The 23,073-nt window shown below is 47.2% G+C and overlaps 2 protein-coding genes and 1 non-coding gene across 12 annotated transcripts in view; all 3 read left to right on the top strand.

Annotated features, from left to right (window-relative positions):
* Positions 1–283: 283 nt before the first annotated feature.
* TPD52L2 (TPD52 like 2) lies at positions 284–16,130 on the top strand. Of its 8 annotated transcripts, none has more exons than XM_056507215.1 (8): positions 333–444; positions 851–990; positions 2,073–2,221; positions 3,032–3,091; positions 4,549–4,608; positions 8,527–8,628; positions 14,124–14,172; positions 14,254–14,302. In XM_056507215.1, exons 1-8 carry the CDS (start codon positions 426–428, stop codon positions 14,287–14,289), a joined length of 615 nt encoding a protein of 204 aa, XP_056363190.1. In that variant the 5' UTR covers positions 333–425; the 3' UTR covers positions 14,290–14,302. The 8 variants fall into 8 exon arrangements, with proteins under 8 accessions (XP_056363187.1, XP_056363191.1, XP_056363190.1 ...); XM_056507210.1 differs by lacking the exon at positions 14,254–14,302 and adding an exon at positions 14,386–16,130 and having other exon boundaries at positions 334–444; XM_056507211.1 differs by lacking the exon at positions 14,254–14,302 and adding an exon at positions 14,386–16,130 and having other exon boundaries at positions 341–444; positions 878–990.
* A 2,199-nt stretch (positions 16,131–18,329) lies between these two features.
* On the top strand, positions 18,330–18,401 carry TRNAE-CUC (transfer RNA glutamic acid (anticodon CUC)). The gene has a single exon. It is a non-coding gene; the product is annotated as a tRNA-Glu (tRNA).
* A 169-nt stretch (positions 18,402–18,570) lies between these two features.
* DNAJC5 (DnaJ heat shock protein family (Hsp40) member C5) overlaps positions 18,571–23,073 on the top strand; it is a 30,451-nt gene continuing 25,948 nt past the window's right edge. For all 3 annotated transcript variants that reach the window (XM_056507374.1, XM_056507373.1, XM_056507372.1), the window contains exon 1: positions 18,571–18,750. The gene's annotated coding sequence lies outside the window, so the exon portion shown is untranslated. The remainder of the gene's footprint in view (positions 18,751–23,073) is intronic.

Below are 23,073 nucleotides of genomic sequence, written 5' to 3'. Positions count from 1 at the left end.
GCCCCGTGCCGTGCCCGCTGTCCCGGTGCTGCCCGGTGTGCCGGGCCGTGCCCGCTGTCCCGGTGCCCGCTGTCCCGGTGCTGCCCGGTGTGCCGTGCCGTGCCCGCTGTCCCGGTGCCCCGTGCCGGTGCTGCCCGGTGTGCCGGGCCGTGCCCGCTGTCCCGGTGCCCCGTGCCGGTGCTGCCCCCTGCCCTCCGGCCGCGCTCACGGCACCGCCCGGCCCCGCCCGGCCGCGCTGACCGCTCCATGACGTCACGGCCGTGTCCGGTGCTGGGGGCAGTGACACACGTGTCACCGTCACCGTGGCGACGCGGCCGTGACGCGCTGTGTCCGCGACCCTCCCCGGAACGGGCGGGCGGCGCGCGCTGAGCGCGTCACCGGGGGCGGCGGCGGCGGCGGCGGCTGGACGGGCCCGGGGCAGCGCCATGGAGAGCGCGAACCAGGGTACGGGCCGGGGGCTGCGCACCGGGCACGGGCTGCCTGGTAACGGGGGGGCCCGGGCGCGGGGGGAGCGCGGGCACGGCGGCGCGGGAGAGGCCGCTGCCGTGAGGGGGAACGCGGCCCCGGGGGCGGGGAGCGGCCCCGGCGATGAGGAGCGGCCCCGGGGGTCGCTCCTTGGCGCCGGTCCCCTCGCCGGGCCCCGTCCCCACCCACGCTGTAAGGCCGCGGAATGCCCGGTGCCGCTGCCGGTTCCGATGGATGCCCCTGGAGGGAACTCCAGCGGAGGTTTCTGTTCCCCGCCCCGGCGCAGCCCCTTCCCGCAGCTCCGCTTTCCCCCCGCCCTGCTTTGCATAACGCGCCTCGCCTGCCGCTTGCTTATTCAGTGCCCTCTGCTCCTTGTCTGCGACAGATATCAACCTTAACTCTCCCAACAAAGGTCTGCTGGCGGATGCCATGACAGATGTTCCCGTGGATAACGCGGCTCGGGGCGCTGCCCCCGAGGGATTGACTCTGGCCGAGGAGGAGGAGCTGAGAGCCGAGCTCGCCAAGGTGAGGGGGGCTCGCTTTGGCAGCGTGTGCCCCCGTTGTGTTCTGCTGGGAAGGAACAAACACGAGCCGCAGGAGCTCCTGTTCTGTGCGTGTTTTGTTGTTGGGGGTTTGTTTCTTGGGTTTTTAATTTTGCTGTGTTACCTTTGGGTCTCTCAGCTAATTGTTAAAATGCACAAAGCTGGCAGATACTTCAAACGCTGCACTGTGTTGTTTGCTCTTTTCCAGAACAGCCTAATTTAGGGCTCTGAGGAAATAAGTGGCTTTTGCTGCCATGAGCTCAGTGTAGGATTTTAGTTTCCTTGTGAAGAGAGAAAACACTTCAGGCAAATACTAAGCAAAAGAAAGCCATTTTTCCTTAGGAAACTGAAACACTGGAGTGCTTAATGAGCTCTTACCTTTTTCTCTGAAATATTTATTACGCTTTACAGGCAACTATTTTTGGTGCCTATATGCTTTCAAAGAGCTGATGATTGTAAAGTAACATCCTAAAGTTTGAGCACCTTTTGGGGTTTGAAGGTCAGGTTACCATTTCTGTCTGAAACATGGCTGAAGATGATTGCAGCTGTTTCTCCATTGTTCTTTCCTTCATGTGAGAATCTTATGGTGGTTCTTTGACTTGTAAGTTGTGGCAGGGGAGAATTTTGCTGCTCTGGGTGGTCATGCAGAGCTTGCTGAGCTGCAGCTAAGGTAGAAATGAACCCATTCTGTCTGGAAACAGCTCCAGAATACCTTGAAAGTGTTGTAAGAAAGAACTCTGAGGAAAAACTCTTTGCTTTAAGACATCAGAGGAAAAGAAACACAAGATAAAATCTTAGTTAATAAGGTTTAGCAACTGAATTGTGTCTGCTGTTGAAATTACAATACAAGGAATGGGTTCAGTTCATCTCAGTGTCACTAGATCACCAGTCCAGTGACTTGTATGGAGGTGAAGTCTGAGTGGCCTCCCATTCCAACACAGTTTATGCTGAGTTGAATAATTAATGTAATAAAATGTTGTTAGTTTCGAGGGAGGTAAAAATTTGTTTTAATTTACAGCTTTTGACTAAACTGTGATTTGAGACAAACCTCTGCCTTTCTCTAAGGTTGAAGAAGAAATTGGTACTCTCAGACAAGTTCTAGCTGCCAAAGAGAGGCACTGTGGAGAGCTGAAGAGGAAGCTGGGTCTGACTCCCTTGGATGGGCTAAAGCAAAACCTGTCCAAGAGCTGGCACGATGTCCAAGTCTCCAACGCGTAAGTGTTGCTTGTGACACTGCTGTGTTTAACTGGGACTCTGTGTGACACTTCCAGCAGGGTATTCCAGAGCTGTTTTGTGTGGCTGGAGGTTTCTCTTCTGATGGGCTTTTGGAGAAAAGACACCTAAAAAAATCCATTTTGTGTCTGCGTAAACTGGGCTTTCATAGCTGTGATCAGGATGAATTGTTGCTGGCTGCTCTTGCCCTTGGTGTTAAAGATCTGGATCACACTTACTGGTTCAGTTTGCCTATTTCTGCCTGTTCTTTGAGGCACAGGCAGCTGCTACCTTGTTCTGAACTCAGGTTCAAAGAGAAATGCAAGCAGTTGTGCAGCTTGTGCCAGTTCAGAAGCATTCCCTGGGTTGTAGAGCCTGAATTAAAAGCCTGCAGTTCCTAGGAAAAAAATCTGTGATATTAGTCTGCTTCACCAAAGTCATCTTGTCCTAAATATGTCAAGAGACTGTTCCTGAACAGGCATTAAGGGTATGGTCACTGCTGTGCTTGACAGTGACCAAAGGAGGGTCCATAAGGTAAGTTTATCCCTGCACTGGGTGTCAGGGACTCTGGGTGCCCACAGAGGCATCATTCAAGCTAAAAGGTCTCCTGTAACTTAAGTGGGTTTGGAGTTATTGACAGTGATACTGCAGAGCAGATCATTGAGCTGTTCATCTTGCTGTTTATTCTTTTCCTCATCTCCCCTCCTCTGTCCCTGCCCCATTTCTGTTATTCCTTTGTCACTGGAATCTGTGTCATTGTCTTCTAAAAAATGAATATTAAAGTTATATTCATTAACACTTTCTGTTTCTAGTTATGTGAAAACATCTGAGAAACTTGGAGAGTGGAATGACAAAGTGACACAGTCTGACTTGTGAGTGCCTTGGGCTCCTCAGCATCACCTCCTTGTTCCTTGCTGCCTTCCCTGATTTGTGCTGCTCCTTGTTCTCCCAGGCATCAGGGCTTGCTTGGGAGCTGGAGGCAGGGTGAAGCAGGATTGCTACTTCCAGCATGCCTGGATTCCAGCTAGAAACATCCCTCAGTTGCAGAGGAGATGAGTAAATGTTACTGCCATCATCTCTGTCATGGTCTTGCTATTGCAGAAAAAAATTCCAATCAGTTACCAGACCACATTTTGTATTTAAAAAAAAAAAAAAAAAAAAAGAAAAAAAAAAAGGAGGGGACAAAAATTTAACCACAATTTTCCTTCAGCTCATAATTGGTAGGTTAGTCTGTTGTTTCAGGTGTCTTATTAGTGAACCTCTGCCTTTACTGTGAAACTGTTTCTCTTCTCATCATGAATGTGGTAAGAATCAGTTTGACTGTTGCCTTTCTGTATGGTCACCTGGGAGAGAAGTGGCTGGAGGTGCTTCCCTAGAGCCAGAATTAGGGGCTCTGCTACTGCAGTGTTTTCATGAGCTTTTGAATCTGCTGCATTGGTGTGTGACCCTTTTCCCAGTGTCAACACTAGAAATCCATGAATTTTAATCTTTGCTGTGTATCTAAGCAGGTGACAAATGCAGACAAAGAGCATCTGGCTTTTGCTTCTGGAATATATTCTTTAGTTATATTAGAGCTCCATTGGTATTAGACATGAGTCATTGATTCCTGCTGCATAGCTGAACCTAAGGAGCTTTGAGTGCTTTCTGTGCTAAAATTTCTCTCCCTTTGTCTTGTGTTGAAGGAGATTATTTAGTTAAGAGGAAAACGTGGGTTGGGAGCATCACATCATTAAGCAAGGTGGCACTCATCTGATTGGGGCAAGTGAATTCTGGGTGCTAAGTCCCCTTCTTTGAGTACCTCTATGTTCTGTCTGAGGTAGGAGTAGCCACCTTCTGTAGTGTGAGTGTTCTGTACCTCCAGTGTCAGTTGTTGCAATCCTGTTTTTGTATAGAGAAGCATGATTTCTAAAGATCAGAAAAACAAAAGTTTAATTGTTTGTCTGGTTCCTGCTGTATTGGTAAAACACATCTTTGGGTGTGGCAGTTTAATTTTTTTGGCCTTAAAATCAGTTCACTGCTCTGTGCTTTTAATACAGACCAACAACAACATGTAGGAAGGGAGCAGAAGATGCAAAGTTTTTAATTTCCTGACCCCTTTTAAACTGCAGGCTTTGTTTCTTTGTGCTCAGTGTTTGAACATGCTTAAACAAAAGAAACTGGGGCTTAGGTGTCTCCCTGCCTCTCAAAGAGTTCTTTTCCTTCTGGCTGTACCAGAGATATAAAGCCTCTGATACTGTAAGTGTAAAGAGTCACTAATAATGTGGAAAGTGTCAGAAGAAGCATCTGCAGTGAATCTTGGAGCTGTCTCTAACCTCAGTTGTGTTTGTAGATATCTTTCAGCCAGCAGCACACTGGAGGACTGGAATGAAAAATTAACTCAATCAGAAGCGTGAGTGTTTTAACCTTCAGCCTTAACAAATGCTTTCCTCTGCCAGTCTGCTGCCACTAACTGTGCTGTGCCCCTGCTCTGCTTTCACTAGATCTACCTGGATATTTATCTTTCCTAGCTTTTAATTTTTTAACCCAGTGAAAGCCTCTGCTGGGAGAGGGAGCTTTTCCTCAGGTCAGTATCCAATGATTCTCTGTGAATGCCTGCCTGGTCTCAGCTACCCTGGCTGAAACTCCTGGGTAGCTGAGACCTTTGTGCCACACCTTACACCTTCAGCTGAGAAGCCAGACTGACCATGTTACCCCAACATGGTCTGCAGGGAGCAGGAGCTTTGCTTTTCTGCTGTGGTACCTGATGAGAATAAAGCTGAAGTGGCCAGGGCAGCTTCCTGTCATGTTGGGGCCACAAATAGACTCATCTTAAACCTCACAGCTGTTCTACTCCAGTTGTTGAATGCAAATCTCTCTTGGATGTGCTTTTACTAAATGCCTGAAATTAAATTCTCATCTGGACTAAATTATGGAAGGATATTATGGAAGTTGGCCTTTGTCCTTCTCGCTGTGCCTTTCCCACCCTATGTAGGGCAATCCCTTACAGTGCTGCAGTGGTAGGTTTTGACATTATTTTCTGAGCTGAATATAAACTGGGGAGGTAGGTCTTAGATGTGAGCCAGCTTTTCCCGTTCTCTGGAGTGGGTATAAAATGCAGTCCTTGGAGCTGGCTGGTTATCAGCAGCATGTGTGAATGCAGTTTTCTTCCTAACACGGGTCAAAGAGGAGCAGAGATAAAATGTAGGAGTAGCAGAAAAAAAAAACTTTGAAGTATGCAGGTCTACTTTCAACTGTGTTTTGAAGATTAAGAAGCTGTAAACTGTCACCATTTCACTTGCCAAGTAGAATGACCTTGGTTTTTGTGCTTGCTGACAGTGGCTGACTCCAGCAGTGTTCAGAGTCCCTCCCTGGGTGTGCCTGCTAGAGTAGAAAACTTCTGGTTGTATCTGTTTCCTTGTACTTCATAAGCACCAGAAATGTGGCGGAAATGTGCTTTTGTGGAGCACTTGGGGCCTGAAGAGCTGTGGCACCTTAGCTTTCCTGCTTGCTTTGGCACTGGACAGAGTGACAATTGGTGCTGGCAAGAAACAGAGATGCGAGGAGGTTGAAAGAATCTAGCAATATTTCAGAAATCAATCAGAATTTCTACTTCTCTCATATTCAGTAAGTGCAAAAAGGCAAGTTCAAGAAGTCCAAGGGTGGGGTTTTATTGATATATTTTGGGGGTTTTTATGCAAGTGGATTGTGTTTCCTGTTTCAGTGCTGCTCTCCTCTGTAACTAACAAGGCTCTTGAGGGTACTGGGAATGGACCTGACTCCTGACCCTGTGGTACTTTTGTGTGCTGTGGAATTTCCTGGTTTTTGCCATTCCTGGCCAACTTTCCCTCTGCAGGCAGTACATAAACAGTCAAAACCCACCCCAGTCTGTTCCTAGATCCAGTTTCACTGTAACCGGGATGTGAAGGGACTTACATGGTTTGTGTCTTTAGCCAGACAGCTCACATGGTGATTGCTGATAAAAGCAAGGGAGAGGAAGCTGGTGTTAATGGATAAAGGAGGATTTGAAGGTGCAGATTTCACTCCTTCCTGTCAGGGTTTATAGGAGAGGGGTGCTGTGAATGTTGGAATACCATGGGATGAACAGCACAGGGCAGAGATCATCTTTGTGGCTTCTGCTGCAGCCAATTGCCTGTGAGTAAAGTAGGGTATTAGCCAGAGCTTATATTTATTACTCCCAGATTTGGATTATTCCATTGTGCTTTGTGCTGGGGCTAAGGGAAGAAAGTGTTTGTGAATTTACACCCGTGGAAAAACAGGCTGTGGCACTTGCAGGAGAAGAGTTGCAACTTCTAGGTCAGGGCTGAGTGTAGTTAAGTTAAAGCCTTGTATAAGCTGATCCCTGGCTGTCACATCTGCAGCTGCACATGTGTTTGTGTGTGGTGGCAGTTCTGGGTTACAGAGCTGCTCATCTCCCTGTGCTTCTTGCTCTGCCTCCTGCCTGGCAGCAGTGAGGTGTGTACGTGTGGGGAGCTGTGGATGCAGGACTAGGCTGGCCATCTGAGCCAGCTGCTGCTTTTTTGTGCTTCCAAGTTTATATTTAATCCAGATCTTTATTGCTGTGCCAGCACAAGCAGTTGTGCTGGTGGAAGGAGCACACTCAGGCAGAAGCAGCAACACCCAAGTGCTTGTTATTTGGTTATATTAAAAATTCTGCTGTCAGGTGTGCAAAACACAATTGGAAAATCTCTGGCCTTTATCTACTGAAGCTGGGGATAATACCTGGAATTTTGCAATGTGAATGGCATGATGGTGTCCTTTGTAAACCATTCCTCAGTGCTGAGCTCTGAGTGCCAGGCAGACGTAGAGTCAGCACTGCATACTTTGGTGAGCACGAGGGCTTCAATATTTGTTAGGCAGCTGTAAATCAAATCTCATGACAGGGCTCAGCCAGGGAGGAGCCTGGCTGCTGAAGGCAGGGGTTGAGATCCTCCTCTAACACAGTGGTTGCAGTAGGAAGGCAATCCCTGTATGAGATCAAGCAGCCTTGGTGCTGATCCGTTCACTCCTAAATTGTGCTGAGGTGCAGAAAATTGTTCTGTGCAGAAGGAGTGTTGAGGCCATGTTGTTGGAGCATGCTCAGGTTCTTCTGGAGCTGTTGACTTCAAGAAGAATTGATCTGAAAAATGTGTAGGTTATAGAAATTCTCTCTGAGAAGCAGGAGAAAGGAAGGAAAAGGTGATGCAGCTTTTTGCCCTGTTCTGCCTAAGTCTTGTGTATATTCATGATTCAGAAATACTTGGCTGTGGTATTTAAAAAACCCCAGCAAACCAATGTGTTGTAATTGGAATTGCTCAAATCCAGTTCTAGTGCTGTGGTGCTGTCCATGCACTTCTGCCTAGAAAGAAGGAGATGTGAGTAAGTCATCTGTCACCATGGTATTTGTAGTCAGGGGAGCTCAGGCATGAGAGAACATTAGGCTGTTTATAATGTCCTTCTCCTAAATGTCCTCACCAGGCAAGAAAAATAATCTCAAACTGAAATATTTGGAATAAGAAAAGTTGAAACGTTTAACTTGTTTTCCAGCCTGAGTATTTTCTTTGTAGTCTAAAGAATGACATAAATCTAGATGTTAATCATCAACTGTAGAATAGTTTAGAGAGAATGAATTAATGAAAGTGACACAAAGAATCTTTGTTCCTGAGATTAGTCTCATCTGAAGGAAACAAAGGTTCTCCAGTGTCTCCAGCCCAGGTATAAACTCAAATAATCAGCTGACAAATAAAAGCTGTCAGACTTCTTACCTGTTGTGGTTAATGGTAACTGATAGGAAACTTCTCTACCAATTTATTTCTAAACTGCTGCTGTAGAGCTAATGCTGATTCCTGCATTTCTTTTCTGTATGGTGATGATGGTCTTGCTTCTTGCCTCTTTCCTCCAAAACATAACCCCACAACAAATGCTATGGCTTCCTCAAGGCTGAAAGGTTAGTATGGAATAGGTTCCTAGATTTATTTCTTCAGGACACAAAAAAATGGTTGCAGAGCAATTAGTCTACAGTGCTGTGGTCTTAGAACTTCCATGTGGAAAATCTGTTTTGCTTTGGTTTTTAGCAGATGTTTGTTAGATTTAAGAACATATTATCTGAAGTATAAGGTGAGCATATGCAAAGCTTAATCCTACACTTGCTGCTTTTGTAAAACTTCAAGTATTTGAATATATGCAAATCTGGAAGTGGCTCTTTCAGTGAAGTCAGTGCACCTCACTAACCCAGCTTATTTCCTTTAATGTGGGGTCCTTTTTCAAAATGGGGGGGAACACCTTTGGATCTAGCCTTTTAGTTCAATTTATGATTTTTTTTTCCATGTAGTTACAAGAAGACCCAGGAAACCCTTTCCCAGGCAGGACAGAAGACTTCAGCAGCCCTTTCCAATGTAGGTTCTGTTATCAGCAGGAAGCTTGGTGACATGAGGTAAGATTTCTGCTTTGCACTCCGGTGCTTTGATCTTAGTTTCAAACAGGAATTGGACTTTAGACAATAACTAGACTTATTTCCATTTTTCTGCTTAGTTGGCAGCATGCTGCTATTGATGGACTGCCACCTTCTGTGTGTCCCTGTGCATTGTAGTTTAGAACAGATTGAACACTTATTGAAGACTTACTGAGGGGATAAGCCTGTTCTAAGGCATTTAAGTTTGGTTTGGTTTAGGAGAACTGAACAAACATTTTTAGCAGCCTTCCCCCTTTTACCATCATGTGGATTCACTGCAGCTTTTATATCATATGTAAGAAATTAGAATTAACATTTCCCTATTCCATTTCTTACTGGATTATGGAGGTGTGTTTTCTCAGTGTGACTGCTTTGGATTAGAGAGGGGTCATCCCTCCTGTGCTCTGTTATGATTAAAAACAAAAAGGGAGAAGTCTGTTTGCTGCATTCCGTGTGGTTTCAAGCCTGGGATGTTGACATTCCATGGAGAAGGGCAGCATGTCTTCCAGGCACAGTTTATCATGTTGGTTGGAAAACAGCAGTTGATTCAGGAGATTATGACAACATTAAAAATGTGTTCTGTGGTTGGGGTTATCTCCATTCCTTAAGTAGATGACCAGTGAAATAATTGCAAATTTAAACCTCTCCAGACTAGCAAGAGGGACAGGTTCTCCTGGCTGAGGTTCTTGCTCTGTGAGTTTCTCAGCTGTACAAAGCCCAAAGTTAGAATTGGTGATTTACCTGCTCCTCAGAACTTTAAGCTAAAGATTTCTTCCCCACTAATGGTAACACCCACATTTTTCATGCAGAATCCCTTGAGCTGGTTTTTCTTGGATTTGAGAGCTAATTCTGGATGTACAGCCTGTCTAGGTCACTAAAGAAGGGTTTTTAGAGCTTGTATTTAACATGCTGTCTCAAACCTTGGATTGAATGGGTAGCTGTCATTCTTTGTAGGGAATTTCCTATTCCACTGTGGCTGGGAGTATCTGAGTGGTAAGAACTTGTTGGCCTCTGATCACATAGTACTGATTTATTCTGCTTCTCTCCTCAGTGAGTTAGTTACTGTGTTCCTGGGGGGTATTTTTTGGTGTTTTCTGTAGCTCACATCTGTGAATTTGGCAGAGAACTAGCTGGCTTCCTACCCTTTCCAGCATTCAAGTTGTAACTTTTCTTCCCTGGAAACTCCCTAGTCTGCTGGAAAAAGAGACTTTCATGTAATCACAGCAGATTACAGATACTGGCACAAGATGTGATGGGAACGCATTTTGCCAAACTGATAAGTGAATTTGGGGCCTGGTTTCTGCAGTCTGGCCAGACTATTGCAGCAGAGGAATAGGGACTGTGCTGTTTTTTGGGATGGGGAACTCCTGAACTGGGGTTGCCACAGGCAGAAGCTGTTTTGACAGGCTTGGTCCTGCCTGTTGTTTTTGAGTTGAGAGAATGCAGGTCATGCAGCTGCTGAAATGTTTGTGCCATCCCAGGAGCAGGTGATGGAGGGAGGGGATACTGGGGTGCTTTCCTGGTGGCAGAGCTGGATGTGAAAAACTGGCTTCCTAATCATCTGGCCCAGGCATGAGCCAGGCCTTTGCAGCAGTGGTTTTTCCCAGCTTCAACATCTGCATTTCTTTTTATAGCTAATACCTTGGGTGAGGTGTTATGAAATATAGGCAGCCTCTGCCATATCACAATATAGGAGTCCCTGCCAGAGTTACTTCAGCAGGATTTGTATATGTGGCCCTTCGAGGGAACACAGTAATGATTTTTTTTTTAATGACTTTCAGTTTTTCTCTGCATATATAAACAGACTTCTATCTCCTGTGCTGCATCCAGGTCTTCCTATTTCTGATACTGAAGAAGGTTTAACTCTGAGCATAAGTTTTTGTAGGAACTGTCCCACTTTTCACCCTTGCCAGATGAACTCTGGTGTTCTGATATGTGATCAGAGCTGACGAGGAGTGAAGTCTGTTGTATTGCTGTGATCACTGCTCTGAACGAGGGGGATGATCTCTGTTCGCAGAGAATCTCTCTTACACCCCTTGTAGCCTACACTGACCTCCATTATTGTACTCTGGGTTTTTTCCTTCTTACACTACAAATTCACTTGTAAAGCAAGTTTATTTTCCAGCACTGGAAGTGTTGAGATAACAGAGGGGATTTCCTTGTTTAGTCAGCCTTCACTGGCTGATAGATGCAAGGAAGGCCTGATGAATGGGAGAGAGCCTCCAACACACCAAGGGTGTGGGCCTGATTCCATTAAATATGCTTGGATCAAATTATTTTTAAATACAAATAACATGTTAAATCTTTAGACTTGCTGTATTCTGGTCAAAATAATTTTGCTGTATGGATTGTAACCTTGGGAAATTAATGCTGTAACCGTGTGCTCTCTGCATTAATGCTCTACTGGATTGCTCTGAGGGGAGGAAATGTACTTAGTGGGTGGGATTTTTTCAAATCTTGGCCTGTTCATATGTCTCTGTTATCTCCACCTACAGTTAAAAAATAAATTGGCTTTTAGACATTCTGTTCCTGCATTTTACTGATTCCAGTAAACTGCAAAATTGGAAGTGTTTTCTTTTTGTTGCTTTGTGGGTTTGTGTCCAACTGTGCACTTCATGGTGTCTGATAAAGTTTGCTGCTGTACATAATGCTACGAGCAAATTCATTATGAATTGTTAGCCTGAACCCAAAGTGCCTGCAAATTCTGGAATTTATGTGAACTTTCAATCCTTATGGAAGAAGGAAAAGGGTTACTGCTAGGTCCAGGCCAAGATACTGAACAAGGAACCAGTGTTTGTGGTATTCTGTATGGAGCAGCATGGTGCATGTATGTGTTACCTGTGTTGTTCTCCTTTAAGCAAGAGTAAGTAGAAAGTTAATTTATTTCACATGCAAAGGCAGCATTTAAAGGCATCTGCCCTGCCAAAGAGCTGACTTGGATATATGGGGAAATGAAACCACAGAGCCCGACATCTTTGCTCTGGCTGTCAGGAAAAGCCCTTGTATTTGTTGCCAAGTACTTCACATCCAGCTTACCATGACTGCTTCCTACTGCAGAGACAAAAATTATATTTAAGTGGAATAAAACACTGCTCTGGCAGGAGAAGCTTCTTTAGAGCATCCTGGTAATCTTCCTAACAGAAGTAGGAAACCTCAGTCTGTTGTTTCAGACTGCTGAGATGCTACTGCATTGCAAAATCCCATCCTAAAAATGGGTAACCAAGCTACAGGGTAAACATGATACCTTTAATCTTATATTTTTTAACCTGTAGTGCGTTTGTTCTCTGAACTGTAACTTTGAGATTTGCAAGCTTGGCAAGATAGTGTGCAGGTATCCATTGCAGGCTGCCCTTACTCAAGTCCTCACCAGAAGTCTGAGCAATGCTGTCTTTGTATGAGAGACCACAGGGGGAAATGGGGGAAGAGGTATCTCTACCAATGTAGCTGGTGCTTGATAGAACCTTCAGTTTAGAAAAAAAATGCTTAAAAAAAAAAAGTGAAAACAATGGATGGGGGTAGGTAAAATGTTTTGGTTTGCTGTTGCACATCTACTCCTTCCCCTTCCCACTGGGTTCTAAGTTGATGTAGGTGCTGCTATTGCTCTTTGAGAAACACCTTAGTTTGTCTGGAATTAATGAAAAGCATTTTTTTTGCTTACTCCTGTGATTTATTTTGAGAGGCTTCCTCCTGGGTAGTTGACTTTGCTGTCCCATGATTCTGTGACTGTGTCCCTGTGTTTGGTGTTTAGCTCTGCACAAGTTTCTGACCATTCCTTCCTTTTTCTCTCTGCTGCCCGTGGCCTCTCCCAGGGCTCACTCCATCTCACATTCCCTTAGGTAAGATACTCTTCAAGGCTCTAAAAAAGAGCATTTGTTTCTGTGCCAGGCCCTTGCAGACCTTAAAGGGGAAGCTGGTTATTTAAGCCTTCCCTAAACTTTTGACACAGATTGAGAAATCTACCACAAGCCAGTGCCCTGGGATTGACTTTTGTATCACAGTTGCAGTTAAATACTGGCTATCCTGTATCCGGAAAACTAAATTTGGGGCTGCAGCTGTTAAATAAGGGGAGAGAGGGCTGGCTCCTACCACTTGGGTTGTCCACAGCAGCCTGTGTGTGGACAGTGAGTGTTTCAGACCCGGGATTAGGCTGCTTTTGCACGGTGTCAAATTGTCATTAACTTTTTCCTCCTTGTCCCGAATGCTTCCGAGCAGCGGCTACTCCATCCGCCACTCGATAAGTATGCCAGCCATGAGGTAATGTAGCCTGTGTCTCCTGAGTGGGGCTGGGGGGAGGACAGCTGCCTCCATCACTGCTGGGGGGTTTGTTCTCACTTGGACAACCAGCTCCTTTCTCGAGCTGGCCCCTCTCCGAGCGTGGATTAACCACAACCTGTGGTTTGACTATTTAAAGGGTTTTTTAATATCTCTTAAGGTTATTAGCACCTTGTCTTGGACTAAGTGCATTGTTGCAGCTGTACCAAAATTTGGTTGAAGCTTGCAGCTTTCAGAGGTCCCTGAAGGGCAGGATTACAGGTGTGTCTTAATGTATGGCACAGCCATTGCTGACACCAAGGTGAATCCTAACAGGAACCCACTCCTCGCCTTTGTTCACAGTGCATTAGGTGGTGATCTCCTTGCAGGAGAAATGACTGCCAGGCTGGACAAGGCCCACAGAACTCTCTCTGCTCATCCTCTTTCCAGATCAACGGAGGTGGTTTTATGGCTGCAAATCTAAAGCAATTCCTTGGAACAAAAATAACTGAGATGAGGCGAGTCATCTCGCAGCGCTCCCGCAGCCTGGCCCGGGGGAGCAGCTCTATGAGTAATTGCCTGGTCTGGAAGCTCAGTTCAGAGCACTCTCTGAAATCCTTTGCCAGTGAAGCAGCTTGTTGAGCTGTCAAACAACTGACCTGGTTTTCTTTGCTAGAAATATGAAATGCTCTGATTAATTTATTACACTGTGATTTTCGTGAGCATTTCCTGATGCAAATGATCACCCCTGTAGAAATAAAACTGCTGATAGGTGCAGGTACATGGCCCTTCCCCTTCCTCCCCATGGGATATGATACAGGAAACTGAAGCCTTTGTTTTAAACTTTTCTCAGCTTTCTCTTTCCACTATTCAAAACAAAATGTTTTTAGCTGGAAGTTTTTTAAAGCTAAGAGCTGGTTTCTTCTCTATTTACCATGCCTTGATTCCCCAGTGAGCTAGGACTTGTTTTCCTGAACCATTTAGCTTGAGCAACTGAGTGGACTGCATGTGGTATAAATGTTTTCCCTCGGAGTTTGGATGTGTTGCCCTTGCCTGGTGTGCCTGAGATATTTGTACTAAAGGCTGTGAGGAGCTGGAATTGTTCTGGGTGACGGTGTCATTGCAGGGGAATGGCCACAGAGCCCAGTCACACTGTGCCATTTGATATGATTAAGAACTAACTTGTCTTGATTTGTTTTTTTTTTCTCCCCTCTTCTTTCTTCAAGGAATTCTGCAACCTTCAAGTCCTTTGAAGATAGAGTTGGGACCATAAAGGTAACAGTCTGCTTTGTCTTGTAAACACAGAGTGTGAAGCCTTGTGCAGAAACTTTAATTTCTGCAATGTTTTTCTTGTAGACTAGTATTCGGGCAAATGGCCTCTCAGATATGTGAAGTCTTGGCTACAGTAGGTGACCTCGACAAGGGGGAATTGACTTGGTATTCCCAGTGCTGCTTTCTTGTTGTCCTCACTCTCTTCTCTCCTTCCAGTCTCGAGTGGTGGGCAGCAGGGAAAACAGCACTGACGGCCTCCATTCCCCCTCTGGAGCTGGGGACAAGCCTCCACAAGACAACGCTCCCTTCTAGACCTGGATGTGGCTTCACACAGCTGTGCACATCTGGAAGAGCCCCCTCCCTCCCAAACCTTCACCACAGCAACAAGATGCTAATCCAAGAAGGGGCTGAGAGCCAGTCTGGAGACATCCATCCTTCATTCATAGACACTGCTGCTGGATCCAAGTCAAATAAAGAGAATGCAAAGTTTTGTACACAAATAATATTTTACACTAAAGTTTGTAGATTTAATGTATCACTGCTGTCCTTTTGGGAGAGCGTGTAAGCTGGAGTTTCCTTAAAGTAGCTCAGAAATACCACTGCTGTGGATGAAAACAGTTTTCCTTTGTCTGACATAGCTTGGAGCAGATACATGGCCCTAAGCAGCATGAAGAGGGCAGTAACTGGAGAAGCCAAGTGCATGGGCACCTTAGCTTCAGCTTCTGGCTCTGTTCTCTGTGTGGACTACTTTTGGAGCTCCCAGGCTTCTCCTGTTACTGTTTTCTGTGTCTCTCATTGGAGCTGTCAGGTAAATGGGGTAAACAGTTGGGGTTTTTTCTGGGCTCCTAAAAGGTAAACTTCACTTAGCAGCTGCCTCGTTGTTACACTAATGCTCTAGCTTTAACAAAACTAAGAATCTTTATTTTTAAATGCAATGAACTTTAAAGAAATAAAGCTTAAAAACAAACAAACAAAAAAAAAAAAGCTTTGGCATATTAGGGTGATGCTCCCTTGGACTCTGAAGCTGAATTGCAAGCCTTACATCACTTATGCTTTACTTGTTTATGATTTATTTTCTGTAGAGGAGACTGCAAGGGTTCTAAAGCTGGTTGTTGAGCACTGGATTTTGCATCATGCAGTCGTAGCAGCATGTTTATAAAGCTAGTTCTTGTGTTAAATTCAGTGGTGCACTCTTGTTTCCCGAGTGTATGAAACTTGCTTCTCCCTTCTCAGCTTATCCCTTCATCTTGGAGGAGGAATTTCTGAAGGCTGGAATATGGATACCATTGGAGGGACTCAGCTCTGCTCTCTGAGGGCTCCTCCAGCTGGTACATCTGGCTGTGACTGGATGGGTTTCTCAGTTGAAAGCCCCAGCTCTAATTTTGGTTTACAAAACTGGCAGAGTCATGGAGCTTACCCAGTCCCTCCTGGGGCTGGATGTTTTGCTCTTTTGATGTCCAGCTTCATTGCTCAGAAGCTGACAAATTCCAAGTTTTCTCCTAGAGGCCTGATCTTATTCTAGGCAAGGTGCCTCTATGTAGAAATACCTAGAGTGAGCAATTCTGTGCCTTAGAGGCGAAGTGGGACTTACTCAGGTCTTTAAACTTATGTACATATCTGGGTAGTTTTAGTGGTTTATCACTCCAGAGGAACTGAACTGCCTCTGACCCTTTAGAGAAGCAAGTTTTGACACTGATTTGATTAACCTCCATATCCCCCACCCCTGCTCCCCTCCCTCTGCAGACCTGGGGACGTGGGATGAGATGTTAGTGGGCAGATGTACTAGGCCATAGGTGGAGTGTAGAGTGTTGTTCATGGGCACTCCTCGTTTGACTGGAACTGGCCTCCCTGTGAGGAACAGAGCCAGTGAAATGGGGACTGCAGGAGCTCTGTATGGAACTGTTTCTCTTTAAAATAAAGACTGAGGAAACTTGTCAATAAAGAATTCCTTTGGGAGAAAATGGGGTGAATGCTTTGGTTTTGTTCTGTCAGCACTGAAATCCTCTCTTGAGTGCATGTTATGAACTCATCAGGTAAACACCAACTGCCTGCAGCAGCCTGAGGCGAGAAGCAAGTGAAATATTCCATCCTATCCCTCTGGCTTGTCTGCTGGCTCTGTGGATGCTCTCTCATGAAGGAATGTACTAAATAATATTTACAGTCTGATGTTGCCTTTCCAAGATCCTGGACACTGTTCCTAAGCTGTGCTCTGGGCTGGGGAGCTGTAAATTCCACCACTGGTGCTGCAGGTGAATTCCAAACTTCCTCATGCTGTTTTCCTGATCTGGGAGCGTGGGACTGCAGTCCCAGCAGTAACCTTAGCATTGGGAGCTGAGGCTGGAGAAGTTTCTAATGTGGAAAAGCTGCAGCTGTGATGCTGGTGTAGCTTGACACTGTGATACCTCAGGGAATCAGTTTCCTCCATGGAAGCTCTGGCAGTGGAACAACACAGCATGGGGGGAGTTTTGGATGGATGGCTGGAGCTGGGAGTTGCTGCCTCCAAGTTTAAAAGGGCAGTGCAGAGCAGGCAAATAGGTTGTGGACAGGCCAACAGAGATCCTCAGTGCGTTGTTTTCAGAGGAAGGATGCCCAGCTAGGCTTGAGGCATCTGTTTGGTGATGAGGGCTTGATTTTGGTTTTGTGGCGTTCAAGTGTTTGTTTTGAAGGTGTTTTTCCTACATCACTTCGTTAGGTAAAACTACATCTCTCCAAGTGAAGCTAAGGACAGAGGGTTTGGTATGAGACCTGATCCTGGAGGAGAGATGCTGGGAGCACCCAGGCTGAGGTGAGGGCAGATGGCTCCGTCCCACAAAGCAGATAAATGGCAGAATAGAAAAGTAACTGCAAATCCAGGAAGGAGCCACTTTTCCCTGCTGGCACCATGTCCCAACCCTCAGCCAAAACCACCACAAATGTTTTTTACAGAATTTGACATTTATGGTCTGAGAGGGGTTGCACAACCACCCCAGCAGCAGGAGCCTCTGCTCATCCCAGCCAAGTGGGCAGTGTCCAGAGCCAAGTGCTGGTCACAGGCTGCCAGCCTGGGCCCACTTGCTGCACCCCTGGGAGTGCTGGCGTGGGCTCAGCATCTCTTCTTGAGTGCAGACTGTGCAAGATCCAAGGTCAGTGCTGGGGAGCCCCACAAGCAGCTGGTGTTCTGGATGGGCAAAGGTGCAAGAGCTGGGCTGGGGATGGAGCTGGAGAAAGGAGAGGGTGTGGGTGTGTGATTCATGGGGATGACTCTGCTGGCAAACAGGATCCATCATCATTCATCTCTTTAAAACGTGACTCAGAGGCAGCAGACAGGAAAGGCCATTAGAGCCTCACGGAGAAGCCACACAGCAGCAGGACCATGCTGGAGTGATGGGAGGGATAACAAGCCAGTGCTCCCGAGATCACCATTCCAGGTCACCTGCTCCAGGATGCACTGGATGGGTGGAAGCTGTGCTTTTACCCAACACTAGGAAATAGCCATGTTTCCCAGGGAACAGCCAGGAGTGCCAGGAAACTTGAGCAACTGGGAAAAACAGACTCATGAGTTTAAAAACCTCATTTGCCCTAATTGTAAGCACTCGTTTTTAATAAAGGGAACCGGCCCTACACTGAGCTCCTGAGGACCCCAAGGGCCGGGGTGGGACTGGGGAGGCAGGATGGGATTCTCGGAACGGGAGGGGGTGCAGGTGCTCCCCAAAGCACATTTAGAACCGGGGTCGGTGTGCGGGCAGCGGGCTGAGTGCCCGGACAGCGCCCCAAAAGCAGTGAACGCTCCGGCCTGCAGCACTCGGGTGATGTCCTGGGGGTGCTCCGTGTGCTGCCTCCGGCTCCCCCACTGTGCCCCCTGACTGCAGCCCCTGTAGCTCTGCCCCAGCCCCGCAGACCCCCGTGTCACAGCCCGGGACCCAGTGCTCCCTGTGCGACGGCCGCCAACTCCTGCGGGGAGCTGCGGCCCCAGGCCCCACCGATCCTTGTGCCGCAGCCGCCAGTCCCACTGCAGCTCTCTATACCACAGTCCCGGGCTCCTGTGATGGACGGGGAGCTACAGCCCCCGCCCCCTGTACCGCAGTCTCCGGTCCTAGCGCAGCCCCAGTCCCGATGTTACGGTCTCTGGCTGGCCGAGAGGCAGCACCTCAAGTTCGGCGAGAGAGACCAGGTCGTATCGCTCCCTGGTGGTCTAGTGGTTAGGATTCGGCGCTCTCACCGCCGCGGCCCGGGTTCGATTCCCGGTCAGGGAAGTTCCGTTTTTGCCGCGCTCCCTCCCGCTTTTCCCTTTCCCTTCCCCCGCCCCCTCCATTCCCACCGGGATCCCCCCGCGCGCTCCCGGCGCTGCGGCCGCGTGCCCGCGCGAGCGCGGCGGGGGCGCTGCGTGTCGGGGCCGCGCATGCGCAGTGCTCCGGCGCCGCCTCCTCCCGTGGCCGGGTCCCGGTCGGTGTCTGGCGGCGGCGGCGGCACCGGCGCTGAGGGCGGAGCGCGCGCGCCGCCGCGACCGGGCCCCGCGCGAGGCCCCGAGGAGCCGCCCCCTCCCCGCGGGGCCGCCCCCGCCCGCCCGGGGCTGTGCGGCTCCCGCCCGCCCGCGGGCCGCAGGTGAGCGCGGCGGGGCCGGGCCGCGGGTGGAGGCCAAGATGGAGCTGGTGGCGGTGGCGGGGGGGGCTCGGCGCGGCGAGGCGGGAGGACCGGGGGAGGGTGGGATGTGCCCGCCGGTGTCTCCCTGCCCGGGGGCATCTCCCTGCCCGGGGGCATCGCCCGCCGAGCATCCCCGCCCCAGGGACCCCCCGCCCCGGGAGCCCCCCGCCTCGGTCCCCGGTGGTGGTGCGGAGCCCGCGCGCCCCCCCCCCCCCAACTCCTTGGAGCAGGGGGGAAAAGCCCCGAACAAAAGGCCTGGAAAGGTGAATTCGACATGAAAGTCATCTGTGTGAGTGGGAGCCGTGAATCACTCCGGCTCTCTCCAGAAGCCGTGGTTATTTTCCTTTCCCTTTCCTTACATTATCCTGCTTAATTTTTATCGAAATAATTAGTAGCCGCTCGGCTGATGAGGTGCTTAATGAATGACGTAGCAGCAGCGGGAAGCAAATCCAGCCTTTATAACGTGAACTTGCAAAGGCAGCATATTTCTATTTATTCGTGCAGTGTCTTCTGGCTCTCAAATTAAGAATTCCGGTCAGGTAATTCTGGAGATACGGAATGCAACTGGACCGAACGGAGACAGCGGATTCCCTGATAACGCCTCGCTCCTGCTTTTGTGCTGTATCAATACCTGACTGTTCCACACCAGTGACAGAAAGCCTTGAGTTTATTAGTGGGCACTGATGGAGCCGGTGCTCCACGGGGAGCAAGGTGACAGCCATTCTGTCTGACATAACAGGGAAAGCCAAAGGGTTTTATCTTTTCTAGGTTTGTTTTTGTTGAGGTGTTAATTTTTGTGCACTGTGAGACACTGCTGTTGAGCTGTCTGTGCTGCGGTAAGGCTTAAAAAAAAAAGGATATAAATTTGGTACATCATCTCAGATGGGTGTGAAATAATCTAATTCTCTCTGCTGATGTTTGCCTAGTGGCAGCTTATCGTCAGGAAAGGGAAATGCGGTGTGTGTGCTTAAATACTGTGTTAGTTTGCTGCTTTTGAAGCAAAAACTTGTAGGCCGCAGTCACCCAGTGGCTGAGCAGTGGTGGTTCACCCATTTCTCTGGGTAAATTAAGCTCTCCAAAGTATGCAGAGCTGCAAGGATTTCCTTTGGAAGTGCGTCAGGATTGGACCTATTTAAATTCTTGAATTGTAGCAGCCTCCTTGAAGGGGAATTTATTCTTTTGACTGCAATTTCATTAGAGGCGTTTTCAGCTTCTCAGACATCTCTTGGTTCTAGGTTGCTTAGGATCAGTGTTTGCATTTTTGTTTCCTTTTGGTGGAATATGATAGAATCCTAATCTGACTAAGAGATCCTGAGAAATAGGTGCCAAATTCATTTGCTTTAATGAATTAGCTCTAATAAATCAAGTATGCTATGCCCTGGGAGGGAGAAAAGAAGGGAAATAGAAGCTGGAGTGGAAGAGAAACTGACATTAATATATAGAGTGTAAGATGAAAAGAAGTTTATTTTTATTGGGCAGCTTCCTATGGTTTTCTTGCCACGCTCTAAGGGCTTTGGAGAAATTCATCATGTTGCTGGCAGTGCAGAATCTGCTTTGTGGAGAACTCGGGCTTTGGAGATTGGCTGAAAAATCCTAACAGCTTTTTGTAAGCATAAATAAATACTTCTCTCTCTCTCTCTCTCATTTATTTCATCTTCGAGATTGTCTGCAGTGTTTAAATGGAAGAGGAGATGATGCAGCATGGTCATATTCCTCCTAAATTTTGGATGTGTTGCATTGATAAATTGCAGGCTGGAGGCTCAAGTGGAAGAATCCCCTCCTTCCCAGAGTGGCTGTGTGTTATATTTAACCATCTTTTATCAGTGGGTGCCTGAAAAAAGTAATGTTTTGTAGCACGTTTTGCCTCCTAATGTAGACCATAATTGTGTTGATTATTCCCAGGAAGTACAAACACTGTTTCAGTCTTTCCCAGTGCCCAGGGATCCATCTCTGTTCTGTTGGTAGCCTGTCCCAGTTTGCAGTGGGCTGTAGGCAGTTGATTTGGTTTGTGGCTGAGGTGGCACCATCACCAACCTGGCTGCAGCAGGAAGTTGCCTGGGATGATTGGAGCTGCCAGAGGCTTGTTTTGCAGCAGATGATGGGAACAGGGCTTGGAATGCTGCTGTGGTATGGACAAGCTTCTCACATCACTCACTGTGCTGTGTGAAGGCATCCATGGAGTCAGAAGGGAGTTTGAATCCTCATGCTTTGGAAAACATGGAGCAGTAACAGAGTATGACTTAAAAACTTTCATGCTGGAGGGAGTCCAGAGGACAGCATGAAGATGCTCCCAGCATCTGGGAGCAGCTCTGCTTGGAGACAGGCTGAGAGAGCTGGGGTTGTACAGCCTGGAGAAGAGAAGAGAAGGCTCCATGGAGACCTCAGAGCCCCTGCCAGTACCTAAGTGACTCCAGCCCCTGGAGTGACAGGACAAAGGGGAATGGCTTCACTGACAGAGGACAGGTTAGACTGGATACTAGGGAAGAATTCTTCCCTGTGAGGGTGGTGAGGCCCTGGCACAGGTTGCCAGAGAAGCTGTGGCTGCTCCATCCCTGAAGTGTTCGAGGCCAGGCTGGATTGGAGCAGCCTGGTCTCATGGAAGGTGTCCCTGCCCATGGCAGTGGGATGGAGCTAAGTCATCTGCAAGGTCCTTTCCAAACCAAAGCAGTCTGGGATTCCAGGAGCCCAACAGCAAGAGTGTTGGTGTTGAGACTCCTTGCCCTCACAGGTTCTATGTTTGGCAGGTGGTGGTTGTCAGCACTAATGCTGTTATTCATTGTAGTTTCTCTCATGGTGAGCTTCAAGAAGGACTTTTGTCTGTGTTAAACAGTGTGATAAGGGAGTATGAATGGAAGCCTAACTAGATTACTTGTGAAATCATGTTTTAGGTTAAATATGAAAGTTTCTGTTCTGACTCTATTTTTTCAATTTATGAACTCAGTTGCCAGAATATCATCTCTGGGAAAGCAGGCACAACTGAAGGCTGGAAGGGCCTTCAGCAAGTCCTGTCTATCCATTGAACAACATTGTTTTAATACATTAACTGGTTTCCCTCACAGTTTGCTTTTGAGCTGTGCAAGTCCTCTGTATTAGGCTTTGCCTCTGCCTGGGGAGATGAGGATCTTGGCCTGAGGAAGAGGATGTTTTCCAGGAGCAGGAGTGGGCGGCTTGGCCATAGCTGGGGTTCCGTGAGGTGACCCCCACCTTCTCAGCAGATGGCACAGAGTCCTGCATGAGCCTGTCCCCTGTCTCAGGGATGGCCACCTGGGCCTTGGGACTTTTGGGTCATGGCAGAATCCAGAGGGAGGAATGAGGAACATCACCAATGCCCAGGACCAAAGGGAAGGATTGAGCTGTTTCTTTTAACCTGAAGAAGTTGTTTTCCAGGTGCTCTGATAATTGAAGTAGTTTGAATTAAGCAGCACTGCTGCTCCGTGGTAATGGTGGTTGGTTAACCAATGACTACTTTCATTGTTGCAAGAAAGCAGTTTGAATGTTGGGATATCTTAGGATTTCCTTAGAAGCTTGGTTGAAATATTGTCTTAATCAATAAAAACATACAAAGCTCAATTGTTGGAAAGTGCATGTTTTGCTGTCAGAAGCACTTTGCTTCCTATTTCAGGCCATGCAAACTGATAGAAAGACCTGTGTTCCAGAAAGTGCCTCAAAAGATTGCTTAAAAGTTTTTAATAAAGTGATGGTAGCCAGTAAAAAGGGTTGCCTTTTTTTTTTTTTTTTTTTTTTTGCATACAATAGTTAATTCTAATTAGTAGCATTAGTTATGAAGTTTTAATGCATTGGTCATACATTGGTTTTTTTTTCATTGGGAGAACATGAATAAGAATGTTTTATCATATGTTAAAATTTCTTATGTCCTGGTAACTCCTCCTAATTCCACTTATCTTGTATCTGCATTGCACTGAAATGTGCCTTTTTAAAGCCTTTTTCTTCCTCTTTCATTAATGATGAAGTGTTTTCAGCACCAGTGTGTTGTAGTGCCAAATTCTGTAAAATTTTAGTGCCTTTTTCCTCTGGGTGCAAGTTTCTCATCTTCTTGTGCAAGTATTGAAAGGAGAAAATTGAAGGTTTGTGGTGCACAGGGGTGCAAACAGAACGAGTCCTCTAGGCCCAAGTTAAATTAGCAGCTACTGTCTCCTCTTTCATAATCTGCTCAAGGGTTTTGTAAATGAGAATAGAGTTTCTCAATGAAAGGTTGGGGCTCTTTATTTGTTTTTCTCTTTTTATACATCGGTGCCATCATCTAAACTTTTTTGGGTGAATGGT

The sequence above is a fragment of the Oenanthe melanoleuca genome, chromosome 20 (genome assembly GCF_029582105.1).
Source record: "Oenanthe melanoleuca isolate GR-GAL-2019-014 chromosome 20, OMel1.0, whole genome shotgun sequence".
Classification (NCBI taxonomy): Eukaryota; Metazoa; Chordata; class Aves; order Passeriformes; family Muscicapidae; genus Oenanthe; species Oenanthe melanoleuca.
The sequence above is the reverse complement of the archived record's forward strand: the minus strand, read 5'-3'. Positions and strand labels throughout refer to the sequence as shown.